Source organism: Bicyclus anynana, chromosome 17 (genome assembly GCF_947172395.1).
Source record: "Bicyclus anynana chromosome 17, ilBicAnyn1.1, whole genome shotgun sequence".
Lineage (NCBI taxonomy): Eukaryota > Metazoa > Arthropoda > Insecta > Lepidoptera > Nymphalidae > Bicyclus > Bicyclus anynana.
This window is the reverse complement of record NC_069099.1, coordinates 11,054,641-11,081,812: the sequence shown is the minus strand read 5'-3', so window position 1 is coordinate 11,081,812 and position 27,172 is coordinate 11,054,641. Positions and strand designations below refer to the sequence as shown.

The 27,172-nt window shown below is 37.7% G+C and overlaps 1 protein-coding gene across 3 annotated transcripts in view; it reads right to left on the bottom strand.

Annotated features, from left to right (window-relative positions):
- LOC112051371 (dynein heavy chain, cytoplasmic) overlaps nucleotides 1-27,172 on the bottom strand; it is a 101,891-nt gene that overhangs the window by 22,562 nt on the left and 52,157 nt on the right. For 2 of the 3 annotated variants that reach the window (XM_052886543.1, XM_052886545.1), the window contains 17 exons: nucleotides 26,823-26,912; nucleotides 25,868-26,027; nucleotides 24,864-25,051; nucleotides 23,494-23,620; nucleotides 22,463-22,611; nucleotides 21,734-21,927; nucleotides 20,799-20,944; nucleotides 17,093-17,208; nucleotides 16,600-16,791; nucleotides 15,788-15,949; nucleotides 15,100-15,209; nucleotides 14,304-14,457; nucleotides 12,955-13,163; nucleotides 3,707-3,866; nucleotides 3,244-3,345; nucleotides 3,055-3,154; nucleotides 154-352 (listed from right to left, as the gene is read on the bottom strand). In XM_052886543.1, coding sequence (XP_052742503.1) covers nucleotides 154-352; nucleotides 3,055-3,154; nucleotides 3,244-3,345; nucleotides 3,707-3,866; nucleotides 12,955-13,163; nucleotides 14,304-14,457; nucleotides 15,100-15,209; nucleotides 15,788-15,949; nucleotides 16,600-16,791; nucleotides 17,093-17,208; nucleotides 20,799-20,944; nucleotides 21,734-21,927; nucleotides 22,463-22,611; nucleotides 23,494-23,620; nucleotides 24,864-25,051; nucleotides 25,868-26,027; nucleotides 26,823-26,912 — 2,558 coding nt within the window. Of the gene's footprint in view, nucleotides 1-153; nucleotides 353-1,238; nucleotides 1,435-3,054; nucleotides 3,155-3,243; nucleotides 3,346-3,706; nucleotides 3,867-12,954; nucleotides 13,164-14,303; nucleotides 14,458-15,099; nucleotides 15,210-15,787; nucleotides 15,950-16,599; nucleotides 16,792-17,092; nucleotides 17,209-20,798; nucleotides 20,945-21,733; nucleotides 21,928-22,462; nucleotides 22,612-23,493; nucleotides 23,621-24,863; nucleotides 25,052-25,867; nucleotides 26,028-26,822; nucleotides 26,913-27,172 lie in introns of all 3 variants that reach the window. The other variant, XM_052886544.1, reaches the window with a different exon arrangement.

Here is a 27,172-nt window from a genome sequence, read left to right as displayed (position 1 = left end):
TAAATGAATTGAATTGACAAGTGATATCGTTTTCAAAGTACCATCACCACATAAACAACCATCCGGTATCGAGGGAGGGGAGTGTGAGGGTGGGCCACAGTGGGGTGGGGTGGGGGGCAGGAATGGTCGGTGTAACTCTCGGCGCGTGCTCACGTGATGTCCTCGGTGGAGAAGTTGGACACGATGCTGTTGATGAAGTTCTCGCGCATGATGACGGCGCGGATGGCCTTCCAGTCGGTCGCGTTCTCGCCGAGCAGCAGGCAGATGGACTCGAGCGCCACCTTGACGATGGCGGGCGGATTGCCCATGGAGCGCACCTCGACCAGGTGCTGCTTCTTAATGGATTTGACCGCTGTGTACCGCACAGTCACCGCACGGTCGCCGCGTCCGCCACCCGCCAAGCGAGAGCGACAGTACGAAAGATAGAAACAAAAAGGCTTTTTTTAGCTGAGGTGCCACATGCCGCGTTGCTACCGGCGACGGAGGCCGACGCGCTGGGTTAGTCACATTACGCTCTTGTTATTAGTGCCGTACATAGATGCCGATTTTAATTTTACGTACAGTGTCGTCGAGTTAATCGATACACATTAATAACAACAGTCACATATTATGCGAGCAAGCTTAGCATATTTACAATAATAATATTAACCATCTAATTAGAAAGTTTCATTCACAAATAATATCGAAACTTATATCGAAGTACAGTAGGATGCTTAGTAAAGTATTGGATTACAAAAAAAAAAATTATGTTCATGTCACAATTATCATAGCACTAAATACACTAAAATGTTTTTGCCAATAAATATCAGACTGAGAAATACGATTACCTACGCTTGCTATCTACATTATGAGTAATGGTTTATGTTTTTGTCTCATTGGTGAATTTTACATGGCTTTCTATCAAGTAAGATTGGGAAGACAGCATGTCCTTTATTAGTACAAACAAATAAAATAAGTATTACTTCAGAAAAGTAATACAAAAAACACAGATGTAAGATGGACAAAAGAGATTTTTCTGTGGGACTAGCATGGCGCCGCAGGATAAGTTTGACTACTTGTCGCTTTCCTTTTCGTTGTTCGCAACAAAAGAGAGAGCTATAACACCAAAAATATCGATCTCTCTTATTCGTTGCAATCGGACGAAAGAGAGAGCGACAAGTAGACAAACTTATCCTGCGGCGCCATGCTGAGCCCATTGGACGTGCTATCTCCCCCGACATAAACAGAACGGCACTAACGTGATATTCTCAGTCTCGAAGTTAACTATAGTAGATATGAAGTTGTCCTTCATAACGACAGAGCGGATGCCCTTCCACGTGTCGCCCTTCTCCCCGAGCAAAGTGCAGATCGACTCGAGCGCCATCTTGACGACGGACGGCGGGTTGGCCATTGAACGCACTTCGACCAGTTGCTGCTTCTTGATCGAACGGACCGCTGTATGTTGGGATTATCTTCAGCCTCAAAGCTAAGCGCAAATTACGGTGGGCCGCAACGCAACAATACAATCTTGTCGATAGGAGACCGAGCATTTTGGGCCCAGCACAGAAAAAAAAAATTATGACGATTTTATAATATTTAAATCAAAATCACTAAAAATAATTGCAATTAGTATATATTATTATTATAATAACAATAGTTAATATTTTATGAAATCAGTTTTTTATTGAAATCGTGCATTTTGTAATGTAAGTAGGCCCATGCCCTATCGTAATTATGCAACTATCAATCAAATTATAATGAAGAAATCCAAAACTAATATTATTTTTTTAATAAACACTAATTTAGACATCGAAACGGTTCATTTATGAAATCTGGACCCAACAATGTATGATAACTCAGTCTCCTTTGTTGTTGAAGAAACATTATACAATTTACCAAAAATTCAAAAATAGATACTTAGTATTTTAAAATAAAACAAATTGCTTGTGGGTATATAATGGAACCACTTGGTAAATGTATAAAACAGTTGCATTGCAGCCCAATGGTACGATATTTAAAATACATAACATAAAATATCCGCTAGTAAAATCGGCACAAACTAACGCTAAGCTCAATGTGACAGTTATTGTGGATGAACGCAAACTATCGATCAATACTCGTAAATATACATCTCTACTGTATGGGGATTCAACAAGTTACCACATAGTTAAAAGCCATCCGCAAAAATTTCAATGCAATTTGGTAAGCTTACATATAAATATCGTTTCAATATTTTAATAAATTGGCATCCGGTTAAAGCTTTGTAGCTAAAAGACAAACAGTCAAAAGACCGTGCGCAAATTAGTTGCGCCTTAGGTGCGTCCAGCAACGAGTTAGGGGAAACTTAAGACACTCAACTGAACTTACCAAGTTGTAAAAACGAGGGAAATATGTTGTATGTTTGCAGGTCAGTGAAAAAAAAGATTGGCGGTTATATGCATGTATGTTTTTTTGATTAACGACACAAGTACTCATAGGCCGTACAGACTACTTTAGTAATTTAGTCGAGTACAAAGATTTTTTGGATTTATCGCTCAAAAATCGTTCCTACTTGACTAAAATACTAAAGTAGTCCGAACTAGGCCTTAAAGATTCGGCTAACTATACTTGCGCACAGTCCATTAACAGTGTTCTAAAACTCGAAGGCTCGAAACCTACACTTTTGACATATTGTTTATTCAATGACATATCACCCCTTGAATGCGATCTCACCTGATGTTAAATGCAGATGTATTCTAAGAAGTAAGCAGACTTACTTAGAAAAGTTAAAGGTGTTGTTATCAGACTGTACTGTGCTACTGAGTACAGTATAGTGTCATAACAACACAAAATAATCGTTTCTCACTAGTTAAACTATTCTTTTCAAGATTTGCAACGTTTTCTATACGTTCCCCCATATTGACCGACATTACGTTATATCGTCACTTATGTGGAAATGACACTGAGTGAGAATGTTTTGTTAGCAAAATTCTCCTTTTTTATTTATTTTTGCGGATGATTATTTCACTTCAAGCTTCAACTCAATTAGTAGTGGGACAGTCACAAACATTAAAACATAAATGAAATGAACCAAACCGTTTTGCGCCTCGATGACAGCCGGTTCGACTTGTGCCAAGTCAGCCATTACGTCCTTGCGTTTCGCTTCTATTTCTTTCGTTTGTTGTTCTAAAGCAACCTGTATGTTTTAAACACAATAAAACAATATTATTATACGTTTACTTTATAATTTGGCGTGGTTATTTTCAAAAGAAGTGCATTCCAAACCTGAATCTCTTGGCTTTCAACTTTTTTCTTTTCAGCCTCCTGTTGATCTTTGACCATTTGACGTAGTTTAGCGTTGGCGGCTTCGTTCTTTGCTTGCAATTCCTAAAACATTGGTAATTGGATGTGAATTAATTTAGAAAGTCAGAAAGAGATGGTTTCATTACACAATGTATCTTTAATATATTAGTGTATAATAATGTATGGCGTTAGTTTATGATTAAATCTCTTGAACAACATAAACTCACATTCATCGTCCAATTACAGAAAAGTTAATAAAATCAGCAATCATTCATAAAAACGATTTTTATGATCATGAATGGAAACACATTGTATAGTATTGAACCCAGGAAACACTTTATTTGCCCTAAGAAAACAGATGTATTCGTTATAAAAACTCGTTAAGTCCTGTGTAACATCAAACTAAAACTGCATCCTGAGAATATAGAGCTAAACTACTCCGAACCTGGGATTTAACAGCAAGACTCTTCTGCATTTCCTCCACTTGCTCGACAGTTTCTGCAATCTTCCCGAGACCGACGTTCAAATGCAGTTGTTGCTCTTCGAGGTCCGCGCGTTTCTCCGAGTACAGTTTCACCATTTGCTGGATAAAGTCCAGATAGTGTCTGTAATTAAAAAAAATAATTATTAGATAGACCCGTATTATCCAAGGGGAAATAGGCACTAGGGCAAAAAAGGTAAAATCACGTCCCAAAACTTAAAACAGTTTCACGTATTCTTCGCGCCATGATCGCTCCAGTTTGCGCTTTGCTAATCGAATTTTGACTTTTTTGGGTTTTTTCTTCGCGAGGGTATACAAAAGTTTTTTGTATTGCTTGATATTAAATAAATAAATAAAGTATAGTGAAGCAAAAGCGAAATTTTGGCCAGTGTGGAACAGAAACGAACAAAACGCACTAGGATTTGTTGCGTGGTTTGCGCCGTAAATTTGCACGAGAATATGGGGTGGAATTTATTAACCTAAGTCTGCTGTCCTGCATTTATGTAGGACAGACGTAAGATCTACATTCTCTTCAAATTTAGACGATGTTTATACGATCGTCCATATTTGAGGAGAATGAAGAGCAGGCATGTGCCCATGGGCCATGATGACATTGATGATCAATCAAAAAGGAATGTGGAAAACTACCGGCCGATATCAATTCTGCCAGTACTTGCTAAAGTTTTTGAACGGATAGTGCATGATAACATTTATCCATTATTACACAACACTATTATTCCACAGCAACATGGATTTGTACATAAACGTTCGACAGTAACTAACCTTCTGGTATTTACCTCGCAGTTATTTGAAAATATTGACAATAACAAACAAACAGATAGCATTTACACAGACTTTCAGAAGGCTTTTGATAGAGTGGACCATAAACGGCTACTTGAAAAATTAGCATATAACGGTATACGTGGTGATCTGTGGCGATGGTTCAAATCGTACATAACAAATCGCACTCAAACAGTGATTATCAGTGGTTTTAGCTCAAAGACGGTTGTGATCACTTCTGGCGTACCTCAAGGATCAATATTAGGACCACTTTTATTTATTTTATTCATAAACGATATTCATAAATGCTTCAAATATAGTAACTTTCTTCTTTATGCAGATGATCTTAAAATATTTAAAACTATAGAAACACCAGATGATCACTCCCTTCTACAGGCAGATTTAAATAGCTTCACGGCATACTGTTCTGAAAATAAATTAAGCTTAAGTTTAAATAAATGTAAACATATAATTTTTAGTAAAAAAAAGAATATTAGCAATGTAACATACTCTGGTGGTAATTTACGTTAACTTCGATCGATAGCTTCGTTGGAATACACCCGGAATGATAAGATACGGGATAGGAAGGAACTCACGTGATCTTCGACCCGTTCTTTTGTCCAGGATGCGTCCACCATAAGACTTAAACAGCGGGTGCGTGGCAACACAAAACAAGCAAAATTGATTCACAGTCTATTATTTATAAGAAGCACTCAACTTGTTAGTTTTTAATGATTTATCCACAAAACACACGCGTACACGGCTTTTTGTGATGGCGGTAAAATATTTCTCAGCGTGCGCACGACCAGCTCTCAACGAATTAGCGGGGCGACTCCAACCATTGTCGATCGCAGCAGGCGAACGTGCGTAACGTGAGATGGAAGATAGGGGAAAGGATAAAATGAAGCAGGACAGCTATCGTAGCTACAGTTTAATTTCTACCATTCCCCCGCCTGTGAGCTACTAAGCTCGCAATAAAAAAAATAAAGAAAATAGCGAAAGTACATAATACAAATAAACAAATTATACGTATAAGTACTTAGAGACAAATATTTATGAGTTATAAATATTAATAGCGATAAATAATATAGTTAATAATAAAATAATTCTGATAAATTAATAGATATTTAATACAATAAGACACTTACGTAAAGACGGAAGACAATAACGTAAGACTAGTCTATTGCGCAGGCAAAGGACAAAGCTTCACCATAGGCCGAATGAAGAGTCCAGTTTTAGTCTTTACTTCAGCGACTCTAGTAATCCCATCCTTGCCAGGGAATATGCGTGTTATAATGCCCAATGGCCATTGCAAGGGCGGAGCGTTATCTACGTTAATAAGGACCACAGTCCCTGCCTTAACCGAAAGAGACGCAGTATTCCATTTCTCGCGTGTTTGGAGGGTGTGTAAGTACTCAACCCTGAAGCGTTTCCAAAATGATTGAATTAGCGAATCTAAAAGCATAAATCTACTAAGTAACCGTTCCTTTTCACCACTAAGATCGGGCGCAGGTAAATACTCTAAAGGCACTCTATATAAAAAGTGAGCTGGCGTTAGTGCAGAAGGCTCAGAAGGGTCCGTACTCGCAAGGTAAAGCGGCCTACTATTTAATATCGCTTCAATTTGTGTAACTACTGTAAGCATCTCTTCATACGTCAAAATCTGCTTACCTATCACTTTAAAAAGAAGGGATTTTGCACTTTTTATGTTGCTTTCCCATATGCCCCCAAAATGGCTCCCAGTGGGAGGATTTAGTTTCCAGATTATGCGGCGTTTAGCGAGTTCAGTACTAAAATCCTTATAATACTCATCACTTTTTAATAGCGAAAATAATTCATCAAAATATCCTTTCGATGAAACGAAATTAGTCCCATTATCACTATATATAAATTTACAATTTGCACCAGATCTAGAGATAAATCTCTTAAATAAATTTAAAAATGAAGCGGAACTAAGATCAGGTGCAAGTTCAAAGTGAACTGCTTTGGTAACCAGGCATATAAAGATACAAAGATAAGCTTTTTGCTTATGTATACCTCGGCCTCTACATAGAGTAATGTAGAGCGGACCTGTGAAGTCCACGCCTGTATAGGTATAAGCGTTAGCCTGCTCTATGCGACATGGCGGCAAATTAGCCATAAACGGGAATATTTGCTTAGGATTTAATCTATAGCATTTGATACATTTATGTATGCGTTGTTTTATGGCGCGCCTCGCGGATAAAATCCAATATTTTTGTCTAGTTATAGAAAGTAAAATCTGAGGACCTGCATGTAAATTTTCGCGGTGGTAGTAATCAATTAACAAATCGATTATATGACCTTTTCTAGGCAATAAAATCGGATGTTTATGACAATAATCTAAAGAGGAATAAGTTAAGCGACCACCTACGTGAAGAATATTATCGCGAATAAACGGATTTAATTTTTGAATAGCACGCGAACACGAAATTCCCTTTTTTAGTTTTTGAATATCCTCATAGAAATTTGTATTTTGAACAACTTCAATGACTTTTGTTTCTGCGATATTTAAATCTTCCGCGGTAATATGAATTCCTTTAGGTAATTTCTTGAGAAATTTCAATAAAAAGACAACCGATCTCAGATACTTATGCCAAGAAGAAAACTTAGAACTTAACGTCAGTAAAGGATGTTCATCTACACTTCGCATGACAAGAGATATAGATTTCTGTTCTGGAAGCGCAGAGGCGTTAGGTGAGAATTTCTGAACGGGCCATTGATTAATAGGCGACGAAGCCCATGTTGGCCCATTGAACCAGAGTTCATGGGTTAATAATTGCGAAGGCAATAGTCCACGAGATATACAATCTGCAGGATTCTCTATACCAGAAATATGATAAAGATCATCGGTACACAATAGTTCCTGAAACTGCGATATTCTATTAGCAATGTAAGTTTGAAATCTGTGAGGTGAGGACTTTAACCAACACAGAGCGACAGTAGAGTCTGAAAATACAAAAATATTGTCAACAGGTTGTCGCGATATTAAAGTATCATATACGTTGCGAACTAATTTTGCAAGTAATACAAGAGCGTTTAACTCTAGTCTAGCCAGCGTAACTAAACTAGAGGGAGAAGACACACGTGATTTAGAGCAAACTAATGAAATGATAGGTTTATTATCTCCATTTGTCACGTGTGTATAAATTACACAACCATACGCCTTTTCACTGGCGTCGGCGAATGCGAGTAAAGATAAATTAGAGTTATTTTCTACACCAAGGTGTCGCGGAATTTTAAGCTTTGATAAAAGAGGCAGCTCATCTATAAATTGTAACCAAGCCTCTATAATATGAGAAGGGAGCGTTTCATCCCATGACAACTTTAAAATCCATAATTCCTTGATTATCAATTTGGCGTATAAAATCACAGGCCCAACGAGTCCTAAGACATCGTAGAGTTGAGCAGTTGCGGAGAGAATAGAGCGTTTCGTCCATTTGAGCGAGGGGGGAGATACAAAAAAACTTAAACTATCATGAACGGGAAACCAATGTAATCCTAAAATCTTAAAGGTGTGTTCGTCGTCAAACGATATTCCTTCAGACTGTCGGTGCGTTTGAGGTATGTTACGTAATAATTCAGGAGAGTTACTAGTCCATTTAATTAAATCGAACCCTCCGGACTTAAACATTTGGATCAACTGCTCAGCCTTCTCTACTGCTTCTGAAGGATCAGAGGCAGAGGAAGCGAGGTCGTCCATATAAACATCTCTTTCGATTATCGCTGCGGCCGCGGGCCATCTATCCTTCTCTCTTTTAGCCAATTCGCGTAACGTGCGAAGCGCTAAAAAAGGAGACGAACGCAATCCGAAAGTAACGCGATTAAACTCGTAGATTTCTAGTGGTTCATTATTAGAAAATCTAAATAAAATTCGCTGAAATTTACGATGAGCGGGGAGAACTTCAATACATAAATACATTTGTTTCACATCTGCGAAAAAAGCGATTTTAAAGAGGCGAACGTTTATTAAAATATTAAATATTTCAGCTTGCAAGTTGCAGCCTGTATGAAGTATATCATTTAAAGATATATTAACATCAGTTTTCATAGAAGCGTCTAGAACAATTCTAAGTTTGGTAGTCGCTTTGTCGTCCCGTATAACAGGCCTATGAGGCAAGTAAAAACCAGGCATAATGCTTTCTTGAGGAGAAACCTTAGAAAGAATACCTTTATCTAAATAATCTTGAATAACTTCGTTATATTTTATTCTTAAATCAGGTGAGTTATTAAACTTCTTCTCAAGGTTGAGAAACCTTCTCTTAGCGGGTATATAAGAGTTACCCAAGCGAACCGGGTCTTCCTTAAAGGGAAGAGATACAATAAAACTGCCATCGGTATTACGAGTAGTCGTTGTGACATATATTTTTTCACATTCCTGCTCTTCGGGACTCAAAAATTTCTGATGAGGAGCTTCTTCTACCTTCCAGAACCTCTCTAAGAGATTATCTAGAGGTTCACGACTGAAAGCGCAAAAGGCAGAAGTAGATATAAGCCCAGAAGCGATCGGCGCGTCACCCATGATGACGTAACCGAGCGAGGTTTCTATAGCAGACGGTGAGCTATTCTCAGCGGTAATTTTATTAAAAAGCAAAATATCGCAATATAATTTAACACCAATTAATAAATCAACACAACCTGGTTCTGAAAAACTGTCATCGGCTAATGGAATATTTTTTATCAAGCTTTCTAGTGCGGACAAGTTTACTTTAGCATCAGGCAGTTGAGAAGTAATACCTTCTACCACCAGAGGGCGTATATCGTATACTTTGGTGTCATCGAAGCGTGAGGTGAATTTCAAATTAGAAATCCCAAGTATTTTTTGAGAAGTCCCACCTATGCCCTGTACTTCTGTAAAGCGATTTTGTGAATATACAGGAAGCGATAATTTTTTACAAGAAGCTATAGTAATATAATCACTCTGCGAGCCAGGGTCTACTAGACATCGCAGAAAGTGAGTGCGGCCATAGTTATCAATAACTTTTATTTCAGCGGTACCTAACAATGTAGTTGCGTTGCGTTCATGAAAATCACGAGAAATTGTACATAGCGATGTGTGTCCATTAACGGACGAGTCTTTATTCGACTCATTTTTAGCTTTTTGTGTAGCTACATCAGCGGGTATATTAGCGTAAGAATTAAAATTATTATGAGAGTTAGCGGTTTTATTAGCGGGTAGCGATATAGAATGAGAGTGCGTTGCGTTTTGTGCCGTGTTTATATTAACCGGATCACTATAATTAAATTTATTTGCGTGAGAAAAACATAACAGAGACGAATGTCTCTGGTTACAATGAGCGCAATTGTGAGTCGATAAGCAAGAGGCGGTTTTATGAAGAGTGCTTAAGCAGTTAGTACAATAAGAATTATTTTTTACTACTTGAAATCGTTTTTGCGGCGTTAATTTCATGAAATTCGGACATTTATATAAGTGATTATGCTTTTCATTTTTACATAAAATACATTTAGAGTCTTTAGAGTTTTGAATAGACTCCGTATTCACAAAAGATTTAGTAAATTTTGCGATAGGCGATTTTTTATTATGAGGTTTAGTTGAAACGTGCGAATCAGATGGTTTACTATTACATCCTCTAGAAAGAACCTTACTTTGTTCTTTGACAAATTCTACTAATTGTCCGTAAGAAGGAATTTTTTCTTTGCGATAAGTTATTTCAAAAAGTTTCACCGTTTCGGAATCAAGCTTCAGAAGTGCGAGATGCAATAGGAAAAAATCTGTTAAATTATCCAATTTTAATTGTTTAAGAGCGTCGACGGAGGAGTTGAAAGAATTTAAAAATAGTTCGAGACCAGAAGCGGTATTATTATTTAATGATTTAAAATTCAAAAGTTGATTTACATATGTACCAGCCAATGAACGAGGATCGTCATACTTGTCTATCAAATTTTTCCATATAATAGAATAATTTTCACCCGATACTGGCAACCCTGCGCACACGGATGCCGCAGAACCTTTCAATTTTCCAACTAAATAACACACTTTTTCACTGTCAGAAAGCGTTGGGTTATTATGTATTAAATTCTTGAATTGTTCATAGAATAGCTGCCAGTGAGACGAATCTCCCGAAAAGTCGGGTAATTCAATAGCAGGGAGACTGGATTTCATTGTGGGAAATTTAGAAAGACAAGGTTTTGTAGAATCATTTTTACTATGATAATAGGGTTCCAAAGATTTTTTAATAAAACAAAACATTTCCTCAAATGCGTTCCAACTTTGATAACTGATAACAGCGTTTGGATTTACTTTCATTTGCGCCATAGTATACTGATCCAAATTTAATTCAAACTCCTTACGCAAAACGTCTATATTGGCTGCCTGTACCAATAACGAAGGTAGTTTGCTACTGTCATCGCTAACTAGTAAGGTCAAGTCGTAAATACCTTGTAAGCGGCTAAACATCATTTCTTTCTTCGCTTCTAACAGCTTGAGATGGCATTCATCTGCGCTGTAGCTTGCGGGCAAGACTTCTTTTTTACTCATGATGAAATATTAATTTGTAAATTAATTAAATAAAAGAAAGTAAATACTTCTTCTTTAAATAAGTGTTAAAAAATATTAACAAATAGCGTTATACTAAGATGTCAACAAAAAGTTACTTGAAATCTATTATAAGTATCAAAAGATTTATGCTATAAAATGGAATACTTCGTTTCTCGTAACGAATGAATGAATGAATTCGGAATATGTACCGTTATGTACCTACCTACTAGTTATGACGCGGCGTAATAGTTTAGCGTAATTAGCGTATCGATTTTATTTATATAGCGGAACTAACCGAAGAAAACATCTTATTCTTCGATTATAATAAATATATATATGTGCGGAATAGTATATTATAACAATAATATAAAAATATAATACGAAATAAGAAATAGCGAACTTAGTACGTCACAACGGAGGTAGGTTAGACAACGAAATTATAGTACAAATCCGCTCGAATAGGACCAAAAAATGTTATGGTGGTAATTTACGTTAACTTCGATCGATAGCTTCGTTGGAATACACCCGGAATGATAAGATACGGGATAGGAAGGAACTCACGTGATCTTCGACCCGTTCTTTTGTCCAGGATGCGTCCACCATAAGACTTAAACAGCGGGTGCGTGGCAACACAAAACAAGCAAAATTGATTCACAGTCTATTATTTATAAGAAGCACTCAACTTGTTAGTTTTTAATGATTTATCCACAAAACACACGCGTACACGGCTTTTTGTGATGGCGGTAAAATATTTCTCAGCGTGCGCACGACCAGCTCTCAACGAATTAGCGGGGCGACTCCAACCATTGTCGATCGCAGCAGGCGAACGTGCGTAACGTGAGATGGAAGATAGGGGAAAGGATAAAATGAAGCAGGACAGCTATCGTAGCTACAGTTTAATTTCTACCATACTCACTTGATAGTGTTAGCCTTGAAAAGGTTGACAGTATTAAGGACTTGGGAATAACGTTGGATTGTAAATTACATTTTGATATACATGTTCAAAACATAATTAATAAAGCATATAGAATGTATGGTTTTGTAATGAGAGCAAGTAATGGTTTTAAAAGAACTGCAACGTATTTACATTTATACAAATCACTAATTCGTTCTCAATTAGAATACGGTGTTTGTATTTGGAATCTGTTTTATGATAAATATGTAAAGAGCCTCGAGACAGTACAAAAAAAATTTCTACGCAGGATGCACTATAAATGTACTCGGAGTTACCTTTCTTATAACCAACTTCTTGAAAAATATGATATACTAGGCTTAAAGTGTAGACGAAAGCAACTCGAAGTCATGCTCTTGTATGATTTATGTAATAATAAGTACGACTGTGTAGCCCTAACGCGCAAAATTTGTTACAAAGTACCACTCAGGGCTCGAATGCGAAGTGTTCGAACGCATCAGCTCTTTGATACCAGCAACTGCCGTACAAATGCGGGCAAACGTTCTCCATTATATAGAATGACGCAATCTTACAATGAGTGCTTCAATAATATTGATATTTTTTCTACACGTGTAGGTACCTTCAAGGGGTTGGTTATAAAACGCTTGCAGAGTTTATAGCTATTAGTTAATTAATAATTTAGTTTTAGTCTTTAGTGTTTTCTTTCATCCATTTTTTTTTTATTCACTTTTCAATTAATTTTTTTTAAAATTTGTTTGTAATAATTTTATATAAAGTATTTAGGTACGTAGTAGTCTACTTTATAGTATTGTAATCTGTGGTTTCCGAAGCTGGTGTCATAGTTATAATTTTTATTTATATTACTAATATGATAATATGATTGTGTACTATGATGTTGTTTGTAAGCCCTCAATAAAATAAAATAAAATAAAAATAAAATGATGACGAAAAAGGGTGATCATGATGAAGATAATGATGGTGATGATAATTGTGATGACGTACCTCGGCGTGATGGCCATGGTGCGGTTGGCGCGCTTGGCGAGGCGCGCGTTGGCGCGGTGCAGCGTCTGGTGCACGTACACGCACGCGTTGACGACGGCGCCGCGGTGCGACGGGCGCGCGCCCACCTCGCCGCACGCCGCCGGGAACTCCTCCGGCGGGACGTACTCCGACCAGTCCAGGTCCATGCGGGTCGTGAACTCTTTGCCGACCTGTCAATCAAAAAACATTAATTACGTGCTAAAATCACGTTTAAAATTGCGTTTGTATTATAGGACTCAAAAGTGATTACAAATATAAGAAAAAAAGGTTATGATTCACAACACTTGTCAGGGCAACTTAATTAACAAAATCAATCTGTAACCAAAATAAAACCCTAGAATTCCAGAAAATGACCTTGAGTGGAGTCACGTACTTGTGAACGATGTGTGCAGGGTTAAAGGATCCTTTGACTGTTAACAAACACTCCCCTTTTCCATTCAAGTCACTCTCCCCGCCTATCCCAAGTAACCCATAAAGAACTATACAACAAGAGATGTGGACGCCTCGAACGCCACGAGCACACTGAAGCCGCCCGTACCGCAAGTCGTTGCTACGCGGCGATAACATTTGCTACACAAGTTTTGCCATCCAAACTAAATATTTTCGACACTTGGTAAATTACGTCACTGGCGTTTTGTAAATGTAAATGTAAATCTACGCAAATACGATATTAACGTCAAGTTGATTGTACGGCACCCATCATGGCAGGCGTTTCCATTGAATACACTAATCGCAGATATACTTTCGAATATAATAAAAAACAGTTGTAGAGACTATAGAGACTAGCAGCACACTGCGCGTGTGTTACAAGTTTCTTAAGTACGGGTGGTATTTAAATTCATTATTTATCACACTTTACACTAATATTATAAAGGCGAAAGTTTGTGTGTAAGTGTGTAAGTATGTTTGTTCCTCTTTTGGCTACTGAAGCGATTTGGAATGGAAATAGATTTTACTCTGGATTAACACATAGGCTAGTTTTCATCCCGGAAAAATCCATGGCTCCCGCGGGATTTGTGAAAAACTGAATTTCACGCGGACGAAGTCGCGGGCGTATGCTAGTATTATCATAATAAGGAGGTATTAGTTAAATTATTATTGATCATAAATTGTTTAGTGTGGGCATGGAGAACATGTCGGGCAGGGGAGGTGAGTGTTAAGGTATTCTAAAGGCAACTCCCACCCAAGGTCACGTTGAACGTGGGCCAGTCATGTGCACGTCGGTGACGTGAACCCATGAAACTTTCCCCTACCAAAAAGTGCCAAACGCGGCGAAAGAAGTTTTCACTTCAAAATATATTATATCTAACCTGGAATAGCGCCCCATCGCTCCAATCGCCGAACCAATTGAGCACGCAACGGTTGAAGAGAGCGGGCGAGGTGGCCGCGCGGTCCTTCAGCCCTTCGGACGACGGGTTCATGGTGAACACTACGTGCAGGTTGCGCATCACTTGGCCCGTAAACCTAAATACAATGAAAGTTTCAATATTTTGCTAGTTCCGCCCCATTGGTCTAACGTTTAGCCTATGGAACCGGTGGTAGACTAGTTACAATAGACAAAGTTAATGTTTCAAAAGATAAAGGCTAAGGTGTAAGCTCCAAATTCTCTCTCCTAAGAGAGGTCATTCCATAGGGTAATTGACTCGTATCAAATTTAATATAAAAAATATTAATTTCGCACAGTACATGGATTAAGGGTTCGAAATATATCAATATTCATTAATAAAAATGAAGGATTTCTTATAAAACTTAATTTAAAAATTATGTATTTTTTAATTTTCCAAACGTCAAAAAGCTGTCGTCCATTTTGTGACGCCATAATGTTTCTTCATGTACTAAACGTCAAACTAATTGTTAACTATTATTTTTGTCAAACGCTCCGTTTGTAAGGGATTTCAACTTTACTTCTATACTAATAATATAAAGAGGTAAAGTTAGTGATGTTGTAGTTGTAATGTCTGATTCTACTGAACCAATTTATAATTTTTTTACCACTTTATATGAGTGCCATAGGCTATATTTAATCCCCGTAGTCTTACTGGAACGGGAAATAACGCAGGCGAAACTGCGGGGCGTTGGCTAGTCAGTTATAATTTATCGACATACCATTTATATAGCTCGTCGTTAGAGTCCAACATCAAGCCTTCTCTTTGAGCGCCTTCTTTGCATTGAGTCATGAGAGCTGCAAACTCGTCACCTTCAAACAATCCAGGCACCTGAAAATTCATCATTATCAGCCCTTTAGATAATTGATTCCAAAAGTGGTCCAGGTGGACCCCCAGGGGTCTACGGAAGACTCAGCGAGGGTCTATGTTGACATATAGGTGACATATATGGGAGTTCACGATTCGAAAGCGGGGGTCCGCGACAATTTATCTAGTTCCATACCGAATGGGGAGTTTTCTAAATAAAATAATTGTGATTTGATTGCTTCCTAGTGCTGTGAGTAGATATCAAAAATTAAAGGTGGCTGAAATAACTCATAGCAGAATCAATTAATTAATGAACTAAGCCAGCAATTCTCACAATTACAAATCGGCCCAGCCAGGGATTGATACAGGAACCTCCATTCTTGTAAATCCACTCAAGCCAATTATTATTTTACGAGATCCATAATTATACATCATTTTGATCACCTCCATTTTTTTTATACGGGGGTATATATGGCTTCCTGAGGCAATTTATTAATGACTTGGTATTAAAAAATAACTGGTTTGTTTTTTTTTGTTTGTTATTAAACATTGCACATCGAATATGGCTTAGTGTACCTGTCTGTACTCTTTAATGCACTAACCTCTCCGTTAGCCAGGAGCGTATTCATTCTCTCCAAGAAGCCGCTGTCCAGTACGTTGGACTCGTCCAGAATGAAGGCCACCTTTTCGTCCCTACAGCCGGCGCGACGGAGCACCGACCGCAGATCTTCGTCGAAGTCCGCTCCGGTGTATTTGTTGTGGACCTGAAAAAAATCATCATCATTCATCATCATCATCATCATCATCATCATCATCATCATCATCATCATCATCATCATTAACAGCTGATGGACGTTCACTGCCAGACATAGACCTGTTGGACTCCCGTACAACACGGTCTAGATCCGCATCCAGCGGGTCCCTGCATCTCGCTTGATGTCCTCAGTCCACCTAGTAGGAGGTTGACTAACACTGCGTTTTTCGGTGCGGAGTCGTCATTTTAGGTCTTCGAAGTATGTGCCTCGCTCATTGCTACTTCAGCTTCGCGACACGTTGAGTTATGTCGGTGACTTTGGTTCTTAAGCGGATCACCTCATTTCTGATTCAATCACGCAGACTTCTAACATAGCTTGTTCCATCGCCTGCTGTGTTTCTGAGTTTTCTTATAAGGCCCTTAGTTAGGGACAAAGTCTTGGCACTATAGTCAATCACTGGCAACACACACTGTTTGAAGAGTTCTTCTTGACATCAAGTGAGTCGCAGGCATTCGCAGGCGGCTAAGGATCGTGATGTTCGGAAGTCCCCACAAAAGGCCTATGTCCTGCAGTGGACGTCCATTGGCTGATATGATGATGACGGTACATTATACATAGACGTGGCCTGAAATGGACCATCTTTTGAAATCGTTACTTACTTTGATCTGGAAGATGCTAAGGCCGTTCATCCACGCAACGAATCTGCTGAGAGTAGTCTTCCCAGCCCCGGACACTCCGATGAGCAACAGGTGTCCTTGAGGTTGACGGAAGATGCGGTCGATTCTTAGCACATGTTCCAGCACTTCGTCGAACAGGACCAATGGAACGTCCAACTCTTCTTCGTAGAATACCTGCATATTGTTAAACAAGGTATTATTATGATATTAAGATACTTAATTGTCTACTTGACAGTTTACAGAAAAGTATTTTAAACATAAGTTGTCTTATTTTGTATCTCTTATACAATCATCTTTTTTCCAAAGAGATGTTATAATTTTTCGGCCCATTTTTTACTCAATATCGTTCTAGAAACTGTCAGGTTTTTTTACTACATACGTAAAAATCTGTTTAGCAATTGTGAAAATAAATAAATAAGTTAATAGCTGTAATTGAAGTGAATCTTTGTGTATTTAATATTTACATATAAATTACCTTCAATCTAGCCTTGACGTATTCACGTAATTGATCCCTTTGAACTGGTACATAGTCTTTACTTAGCCAGTTACTGTAGAGGATTGGTCGGGCCAGTGCTTGCTCTCTGTTGATGCCTAAACAATAGAAAAAAACAGGTTATAAGACTCAGTAATTCAACAGTTAAATGCATCTCTATAACGTCTCTACGTGTTACAGTATTGTCAAAACTACACAGCCTATTTCATATCTATAGAAGAGCAAGGAGTTAGAATTACTCCATAAGTTACGTAAAGGACATCATTCATTTTGGGCCCTTTTTAAAAGTGCCGGCCAACGAAAAAAAAATAGCACGAATCGTTAGAACTAGCCATTTGAAGTAATAGCTAATATGGCATGAAAGTTGTAGGAGAGCTCTGAATCAAGTTATACAGGTTCGAAGATTCGTTATTTCCATACATTTTGTCGATTTTCAAAAGTGCTTACCAAGAAAAAAATCTGGTACGTATCGTTTGAACTGCTCATTTGGAGCAATAGTTAGTATGGCACAAATGTTGTAGGAGTGCTCTGAACTAAGTTATACAGGTTCGATGACTCGTCACTTCTATACATTTTACTGAATTTTATAAGTGCCCACCAAGAAAATAAATGATACGTATCGTTATAACTAGCCATTTGCAGCAATAGTTACTATGGCATGAACATTGTAATGTAGCTCTGTGTCAAGTTACACAGTTTCGATGATTTGTCAAATCCATATATCTTATTGAATTTTTAAAGTGCCGTTTTACAAAATATGGTACTTATCGTTAGAACTGCCGATTTGGAGCAATATTTAGTATGACACAAATGGTGTAGGTTTGGTCTGAACCAAGTTATAAAGGTACGATGCCTCGTGCCTATGCATTTTATTGAGTTTTATGCCCACCAACAATATTAATGAAACGTATCGTTATAACTGGTCATTTGTGGCTATAGTTATTAGAACAAGAATGTTGTAGTATTGCTCTGAACCGAGTTATACAGGTTCGATGGCCCGTTTTATCATTTTATTGATTTATAAGTTGCCTGCCAGTAAAATTCTTATAGGTATCATTTCAACTGATAATTAAGAACACTACTTAGTTGGTTAGTATAGCAGACACTTTGTGGAATTTTATAAGTGCCCACCAACAAAATAAATGATACGTATCGTTATAACTAGCCATTTGCAGCAATAGTTACTATGGCATGAACATTGTAATGTAGCTCTGTGTCAAGTTACACAGTTTCGATGATTCGTCAAATCTTATTGATTTTTTTTGTTTACAAAAATATGGTACTTATCGTTAGAACTGCTCATTTGGAGCAATATTTAGTGTGCACAAATGTTGCAGGATTGTTCTGAACCAATTTATACAGGTTCGATATCTCGTCACTTATATGTATTTTATTGAGTTTTGAAAGTGCCCACAAACAAAATGAATGATACGTATCGTCATAACTAGCAATTTCCAGTAATAGAGGCATGCATAAACGTTGTAGTATAGCTCCGAATCACGATATACTGTTTGGATGATTCATCAAATCCATTTTATTGATTTTTAAAATACCGTTCACCAAATATATGGTACATATCGATAAAACTAGACATTAGGAGCAATAGTTAGTAGGACATTGCACAAGGTTCAGAACAATCCGATTTCTGAACAAAGTTATATAAGTTTCATGATTTGTCACTTTCATACATTGATTTCCGAGAAGTTTTTGTATAAAGAGTTGGAAAACATAAAACAATAATAAAATATAAAATTAATGATACTCATTTTTGTGCAAGGGTGCAAATTCCACATTATTGTGCAAATAAATGCATTTAAAAGTTGTTATGATATTGTGGATTTTGGGTAGAGTGAAATAAAAACATTTTATTAAGTTCTTTCAAGTAATGGTAATTTTGGTTTACTGACATGGATAACATTACTAATAATGATACATCACCATGATGACATTTATTTCGTTAGTTCGAGCAGTGTATTCATCATCATTATTATTTTATATTTCCTATACAGATATCAACAAAAACAAAGTGACGTATCGTCGAACGCAAATAACTTGGATCAAAGTAATCATGCAATGTTTCTCAATTATATTGCTCAAATCAGTAAAACGTATAGAAACTACGAATCATCTAACTTATATAACATGGTTCAGAGCAGGCCTATAGCGTTTAAATGATACTAATTATTACTTCCAGTTCCTATTACAGTCAGTTCTAATGATCCGTACCATTTCTTATGGCTGGCACTTAATGATTAATGAAATGTATGGATATCACAAATAGTCACACCTGTATATCTTGTCTCTGAGTGTTTCCACAAAGTGTCTGCTATACTAACCAACTAAGTAGTGTTCTTAATTATCAGTTGAAATGATACCTATAAGAATTTTACTGGCAGGCAACTTATAAATCAATAAAATGATAAAACGGGCCATCGAACCTGTATAACTCGGTTCAGAGCAATACTACAACATTCTTGTTCTAATAACTATAGCCACAAATGACCAGTTATAACGATACATTTCATTAATATTGTTGGTGGGCATAAAACTCAATAAAATGCATAGGCACGAGGCATCGTACCTTTATAACTTGGTTCAGACCAAACCTACACCATTTGTGTCATACTAAATATTGCTCCAAATCGGCAGTTCTAACGATAAGTACCATATTTTGTAAAACGGCACTTTAAAAATTCAATAAGATATATGGATTTGACAAATCATCGAAACTGTATAACTTGGCACAGAGCTACATTACAATCTTTATGCCATAGTAACTATTGCTGCAAATGGCTAGTTATAACGATACGTATCATTTATTTTGTTGATGGGCACTTACAAAACTCAGTAAAATGTATAAAAGTGACGAGTCATCGAACCTGTATAACTTGGTTCAGAGCACTCCTACAACATTTGTGCCATACTAACTATTGCTCCAAATGGACAGTTCTAACGATACGTCCAGATTTTTTTTCTTGGTAGGCACTTTTGAAAATCGACAAAATGTATGGAAATAACGAATCTTCGAACCTGTATAACTTGGTTCAGAGCCCTCCTACAACTTTCATGCCATATTAGCTTTTACTTCCAATGGCTAGTTCTAACGATCCATGCTATTTTTTTTGTTGGCCGGCACTTTCAAAAAGAGCCCAAAAATGTATGGAGCGTGAATGATCTCCTTTGTCAGAATAAATCAGGCTATAGAAAAACTCAGTCCTCATTTGCGTGGTACAGTGATGCTTGCCTATAAAATAGGCCTGGTGTCATAACTCATACTCTGATACCCTCATATCCATACTCTATTTTTCTATTCAATAACAGCCCCCCTACGTACATCTTTCTAGTTTTTGAAGCGTTAGCGATCGTAGAAAGAGAATCGACGTGCTACTTAGCTAGGAGGGCAGACATGCTTGTTGCCACAGTCTGTTCAGTCGTTATCACCCCAAACCTATGCACTGTGCAGGCGAGCTCTCAGTTAAGGAGGGGGGCAACACGCTTCCTAGTGCGGGATCGCTATTCCAGAACCTTGGGACCCCAACGTCCATCGGCTCTTCGAACTATGTGCCCCGCCCATTTCCACTTTAGCTGCGAGACTCGTTGAGCTATGTCAATGACTTTTGTTCTTCTGCGGATCTCCTCATTTCTGATAATAAATAAGATATTCGTTTATGGAGCGAATTTTACATACCTGGGAAGAATCTCATAGCAACATTGTCGATGTTCTCGTCAGTCCACTGCCTCTCCACATCCTCAACCAGACGATCTTGGAACAGGCGCAACGCTTCGTGCGCCCACAGTCTTACCAAACCTTCAATGCTCAAGTTGTCTAGAGGTCTGAAAAATTAAAATTGTTTCGTTAGTTTTTTTATACAAGGCGAATACCTTCTGAAACAGAGTTTTAATTTTTGTGATGTGGACAGACTTAAGCTTTGCGTAGAGAATAAAGACAACAAAACAAGAAGGAATTAAAAAGTTACTCGTAAAATTTGAAATTTCAGTAAACCAGGTTAACTAGCCAAACTGACGATGTCAGGAATTTCCATTTACAAAAAAAATACTGATATCTCTCATTGTACATAGATTTTTCGTAAATTGAGCTTTTTATTTAAAACAATCTACCTCCCAATTATTTTATTATACAGATACAAACTAATCCGACAACGCTCCGCATATATTTGTTATTATGCCTAATATAAATTAGAGTGGAAAGACAATTTTCCCTCCAATTAATCATAAAGACAGTGTTGGCAGCAGGTGCTACAATAGATTTACTGGCTTGTATCTACTCCACAGACTCTCGCAAAATTTAGTGTCTTAGTGACGAGGGTTAAAAAAATTGAATAGAACGAATTCGACAAACTAATTATATGAAATTTAACCTATTACAGTGTATCTAAATTATCATAGTCATCATCGTTAACAGCCGATGGATGTCCACTGCTGGACATAGGCCTCTTGCATGGATTTCCAAACACGGACTCGAGTCGCCAGCATCCAGCGGCTCCCTGCAACCCGCTTGATATCCTTGGTCCACCTAGTGGGGGGCGCTTTCTGGTGGAAGGTCGTCATTTAAGCATGATGATGATGTTGGTGATAGTGATGATCATATCAAAGTGTAGTGACCTGATAGCCTCGCAGATGCCGCGCACCCATCTGGTCATCTCCCTGGGCGAGTACACGTAGTGCGGCTGCATGTCCTGCGTGAACCGCTCCTGCGACGCGAGGTACAGCTTCACCATCGCCTGCGTCAGCGGCTCCGCGTATCCGCGCAATGACGGCTGCATCCGCAGCATCGCGCGGGTGAACGTTCCGTAAATCTGTTTCGGAATGTATTAGAAAATTAAAAAAAAAAAACAACTTTATAAAAAACACGCAGCACAACTCAAAAAAGTATGGAACCCACTAGTTGGTGACAATTAGACGCTCTAAATCGTTAAAAATTCACAGCTCAGAGTCAAGAAGTTGATGGTGATATACATTCATGCTTCCGAGACCTCCCGTCCCAGTGGATATCATTAACATCTGTAGCCTTATGTCTATAACTAGACAGTGTAAGTATTGAATTCGTTTGTATCTCTCTCTCTGTCGGGCACAATACTATAGAGAGACATATATAGACAACAATTTTAAACTCACATAGTTCAGTGAAATATCGCTACAAAATACCGCTCATGAGAGTAGTTATTGAGTCAAACATTGTCAAAGAATGAAGAATTGAGAAGAATGGAAGACCCGCTAACGGGCTGTACTCTTTCTTTCTTTCTATAAGGGAATTTCCTGGCACTGTAATGGGCGATTCCATAACAGTGAATGGTTTCATGAGGTTGATATGAGTAGTGCAGAGCATATTACCTGTTCCAAAGAAGTCTCTCCGGGATAGTCGACGTAAATGACGGGCACATGCCGCAGCAGGCGGTGCGACAGCGGCTTGCGGCCGGGGTCGGTGGGCGGGTTGCACGCGCCCACGAACTGGATGCGTTCCAGGTGGACCCACGAGTGATCTGCGCGCGACAGTATAGTTCTTAGATATAGAAAGGGCAACTCAGGATATCTTCTCAGTAGAACCTGCCTTCAGGAACCGGTGGTAGAATCTTTACAAATAGTCAACGTAGTCTAACGTGTCAAAAGTGAACCTACTTGAAAGTTGTAAACTGAGCCTACTTGAAATAAATGAATTTTGAATTTTGAAATGGCCTTGGGAAATGCAGATTTTATTGCCAAGCCGAAATAAAAAAAAAAAATGTTTTATAGCAGAATTCTTCATTGTACATCATCATTACAACATATTGAGCTCACTGTTGAGCACTTTCGTCTTAGAATGAGAGGTGTTATGATAATAGTTCACTACGCTGGCCCATTTTGGCAGACTTCATACACATAGATAATTAAGAAAATTCTCAAGTTCATGTTTTCTCACGATGTTTTTCCTTCACAGAGACATGTGATATTTAATTTCTTAAAATGGACATAACTGAAAAGTTGGAGGTGCACGTCCCGGACCGGTTTCGAACCTACACCCTCCGAATCGAAGGCAGAGTCATATCCACTAGGCTATCACTGGTCTGTTATGTTTTAATAATAGTATATTCCTTTTGAGAAAAATGCTTTATGCACTTTGTAGGGGTCCAAGTGAACACACGGTTATATTTTGAGAAGAGAAGGAACAAATTTGTAATTTTTTGACTAATAATAATTTTGCTGAAATTTTAACCGACCGGTTTTTTCATTTTCTTTTTTACATGTTATAATTTTTTTGCTTAATATTATGTACATATCAAATCAAATTAATAAAAAAATGTAAGAATCATAACAGAGAGGCATATTAGCTTAGCGAGAAATTTCTTAAAACAAAGGTTAAAAAAAACAATGATAAAGTTACTCACCACTTGCTCTGTAGAATCCTTTGTGCTCAAGTAGCTGTCGTAAGAACGAGATGACGCGCTGTGTGCCGTACTGATCCATGTCCGGCAAGTTGATCTCATCGCAGAATAATACCAGCCATTTTCCGAGCTGTAAAAACAGACAATATTTGCATTAATGATTTTAAACTTATTCCGCGATTAACCACGATAAAACGACGAGATTTTTAATGTCGATATTTCATCCTGTCCCGTCCATATTTGGTCCCGTCGTGACCACGATCCATGCAACTGGGTCGAAATATCGACATTAAAAATCTCGTTGTTTTATCGTGGTATGTACCCGTTTAAATAATATTCACAATATTTGCATTGAAAACTTTATCAAGTATACCTAAGGTAACCTTCGTGTGTTGGCGCTTCTTATCGGAAGAATCGCCCATAATGACCATGTTAAGCAGATTGATAGACACGGATTGTAATAGTGGCTGCTGCCCCATATTAGCCATTTACCTCAGTTTGGTTTTACCGCCAGTTGTCGGTCGTCAGTCTCGTTTGTTAATCAGCCGAGAGTACCGCGTGCAGGTACTTATTATAATTATAAAAAAAAATTACTTTATATGACTTAGTACAAATGAAATCACTCTTTCTATAAGACTTGATGACTGATAGAAAAGACAATGTAGCATTAAAAAATACTGACTAGAACACTAGATGTACAAATTATACAAACTGGAATATTCCTTCCTCATTAATAGTTTGTCGTAAATTTTGTAGGAATTAAATATAATTATATGTATGAAGTGCTACAGGGGACTGATCTCATTATGTCAGGGGACTGACACATGGTCAGGTCGTGGCTATTGCTCTTAGCATGCTATAATGTACAAAGTGCATAAGTGTACAAAGGGGTATGCCCACCGGCCCATAAAACGTCGGCCCAGGGAACCCCACATAAAAGTAAATTGATATGACAATATGATGTATAAATAAGGATCTGGTTAATTAATTGGCTTAATAAAAGTATGCTTCTTGAAGAAAAAATTATTTTTTTATCACTCTTTTAGGGCGCAATTTTCGCCGGTGTACCAAAGCGGAGGAGTAACATTTGAAGCTGTAGGTATTATTTTTTTCTGTTACCAAGAAGCTTAACAAACCTTACTCTTTCTAACCTTATAGGAAGACCGTTACTCGCAGGGTTTACTAGCTCTCGAGCTATTATAGCCGCAAAAACAATACGCGCTTCGACGAAGTCCTGAAGTGAGCCGAGTAGTGTTAGAACTTCGGATCGCTACAAGTCGGGCGTAAAACCGACAATGATTGGAAGTTGAGCGAGGCAAAGCAAAGTTTATGTCTTAATTGCCATATACGATTAACTTCGCGAGTATGTTTACCTGAACAGGCGCCAGAACGACTCCATTGGGAGTTTTCCGATACTCGCAGTAATGGTCGAAGGTCTTGAGCAGCAGTTCGGGAGTGGTCGCTGACGAGAAGTTGAGCCCCACCACCTCCATGTCCGGTAGAGCTCGCAGCGCAGAGAACAGGGTCATGGTCTTACCGGAACCGGGCGGCCCACAGAGGACTGTTGTGGAAACATTACAAAGTTATCTGATTAAGAAACACGGCTAAAACTCACGTGATATAAGGTCGGAGTATGCCCGACTAGTTTCGAACCCATGCGGGGCTCTTAGTCATGAGCTAAACGAATACGTTCTCTTGTCAGTACGATACGAACCGTCGCATCAGTAATTTTCAATATTATTCAAGAAAAATGGCGTCATACGTTTTTAAATATTTTTAAAACTGTTCACAAAAACTAAACAAATAAGATAAAATATTTTTTCATTGGTTATTATATTAATTTACGTAAGTGTCGTTAGTGTTAAATTTTGAAATACAAATTATGAAAAAAGTTTGTATAAGCGGACGTCAGGGAGACGCGTGACTTTTGTGTTTTTATTATGAGTTGCACCGGCTTGAGCACACAGTTTGTAAAGACTCTTTCTGGTTACTCTGTGGTTCCGACTTGTGCCCGAAACAGTTATAAACGAAGCAACGCAAAAATAGCCGAATACCGAAGCCATAATCGGCTTGACTGACTAGTCAGCGTATATAAAATTAACTGATGGAATGGATGGATGGTCTATACTAGCCTTTCTTAATTTGTTCTTAAATTAATGAAAATAAATTTCATTAATAAGGTTAGAACAATTTGATATGATTAATATAACATTAATAATAAAAACATAACATTTTATAAACAAGCCATACATAATTAAAAATAAATAAGTTATGAAATGACATGTGTTTCCTACCTTCATTCCTAATTTCTTTGTTGGTAAACAGTACTCATCAAGAAAGGCTGTAGTATAGTTAGATTAAGAAATGAAATATTAACCGAGTGGTTTGTGTTCGGCGAGCCACGTGTAGAGCAGCGCCTCGTGTCGCACGGTGTCGAGCGTGGGCACCACGATGTCGGGCGCCGCCACCTTGTGCGTCTCCACCTCGATCTGAGGCACCTTCGCCGACCACGGCACCCACTCGCCAGTTATCGACACCTGTCACCACACAAACACTTGTTAAAGGACATTTCCTAATTTTGTATGGAGGCATAAAGGCCCAGGCCTTTATTACTAGTGTCAACTAAGCAGAACAAATTATTTTTATCATAAAAGAACATTCCTTAAAACCCAAAATAAAAAAAAAATTGGAACCCGCATTTTTTTTTTAATTAATTACGTAAAATGTATTTTTTCATTAGCTAACGACATTAACTAAGAATTTTTATCATGGCAACATCGCGTTGTAACGTTCGTTTATGGCGTTTTTAAAGCAATATATATTTTTTTTAAATGCTTCTACGATTCACGATCATGTCTACGATTTAATGTTTCTTATAATATTACTTGACATTGATAGCTTACACCGGATATGAATTCAATTCCAGCTGTTTTGAACACTTTTACTGTATTGTCTATATTTAATTAGTAGACAAGGGAGCGAAACAAAAAAAAAATATTTATCTTATTAATGTGGGTTCCAAAAATTCAGAAAATTATTTTCTCTACAGCCATTTGTATCTTCTATCCGTAAAAAATACTATCGACCTGCTTAAAAATTATATAAATAATTAAGGCCCATTTTGGGACATGTCCTTCATACTAATTTTATAAATGCGAAAGTACTTCTGCCTGTTAACTTTTCATGGCTACACCGCTGAGCCAATTTGATATATAGAGATAAATTGATCCTTAAAGCAGAATATAGGCTTTACTTTCATGCCACAAATTCATGTTTTCATTCATGTTTTCTACGGGAATTGATGATGATTCTATAAATAAAGCAATACTGACCTCAAAGTCAATGATGTGCTGATTTGCCCCGCAGTTAGGTAGTTGCATAGTACTAGCTGATCTTATAAAGTCACCCAATTCATTACGATCCTGTAAATAAAACGTTTTAGTTACTTAAACTGATTCATATATTCATCCACGGTCGTGGGTTCGATTCCCACAACTGGAAAATATTTGTGTGATGAGCATGGGTGTTTTTCAGTGTCTGTGTGTATTTATACATTATATAAGTATTTATATGTAGTATATAAATGTATATGAATATTATAATATCAACTATCTTAGTACCCATAACACAAGCTATTCTGTATGCTTACTTTGGGGCTAGATAGTGATGTGTATTGTTTAAG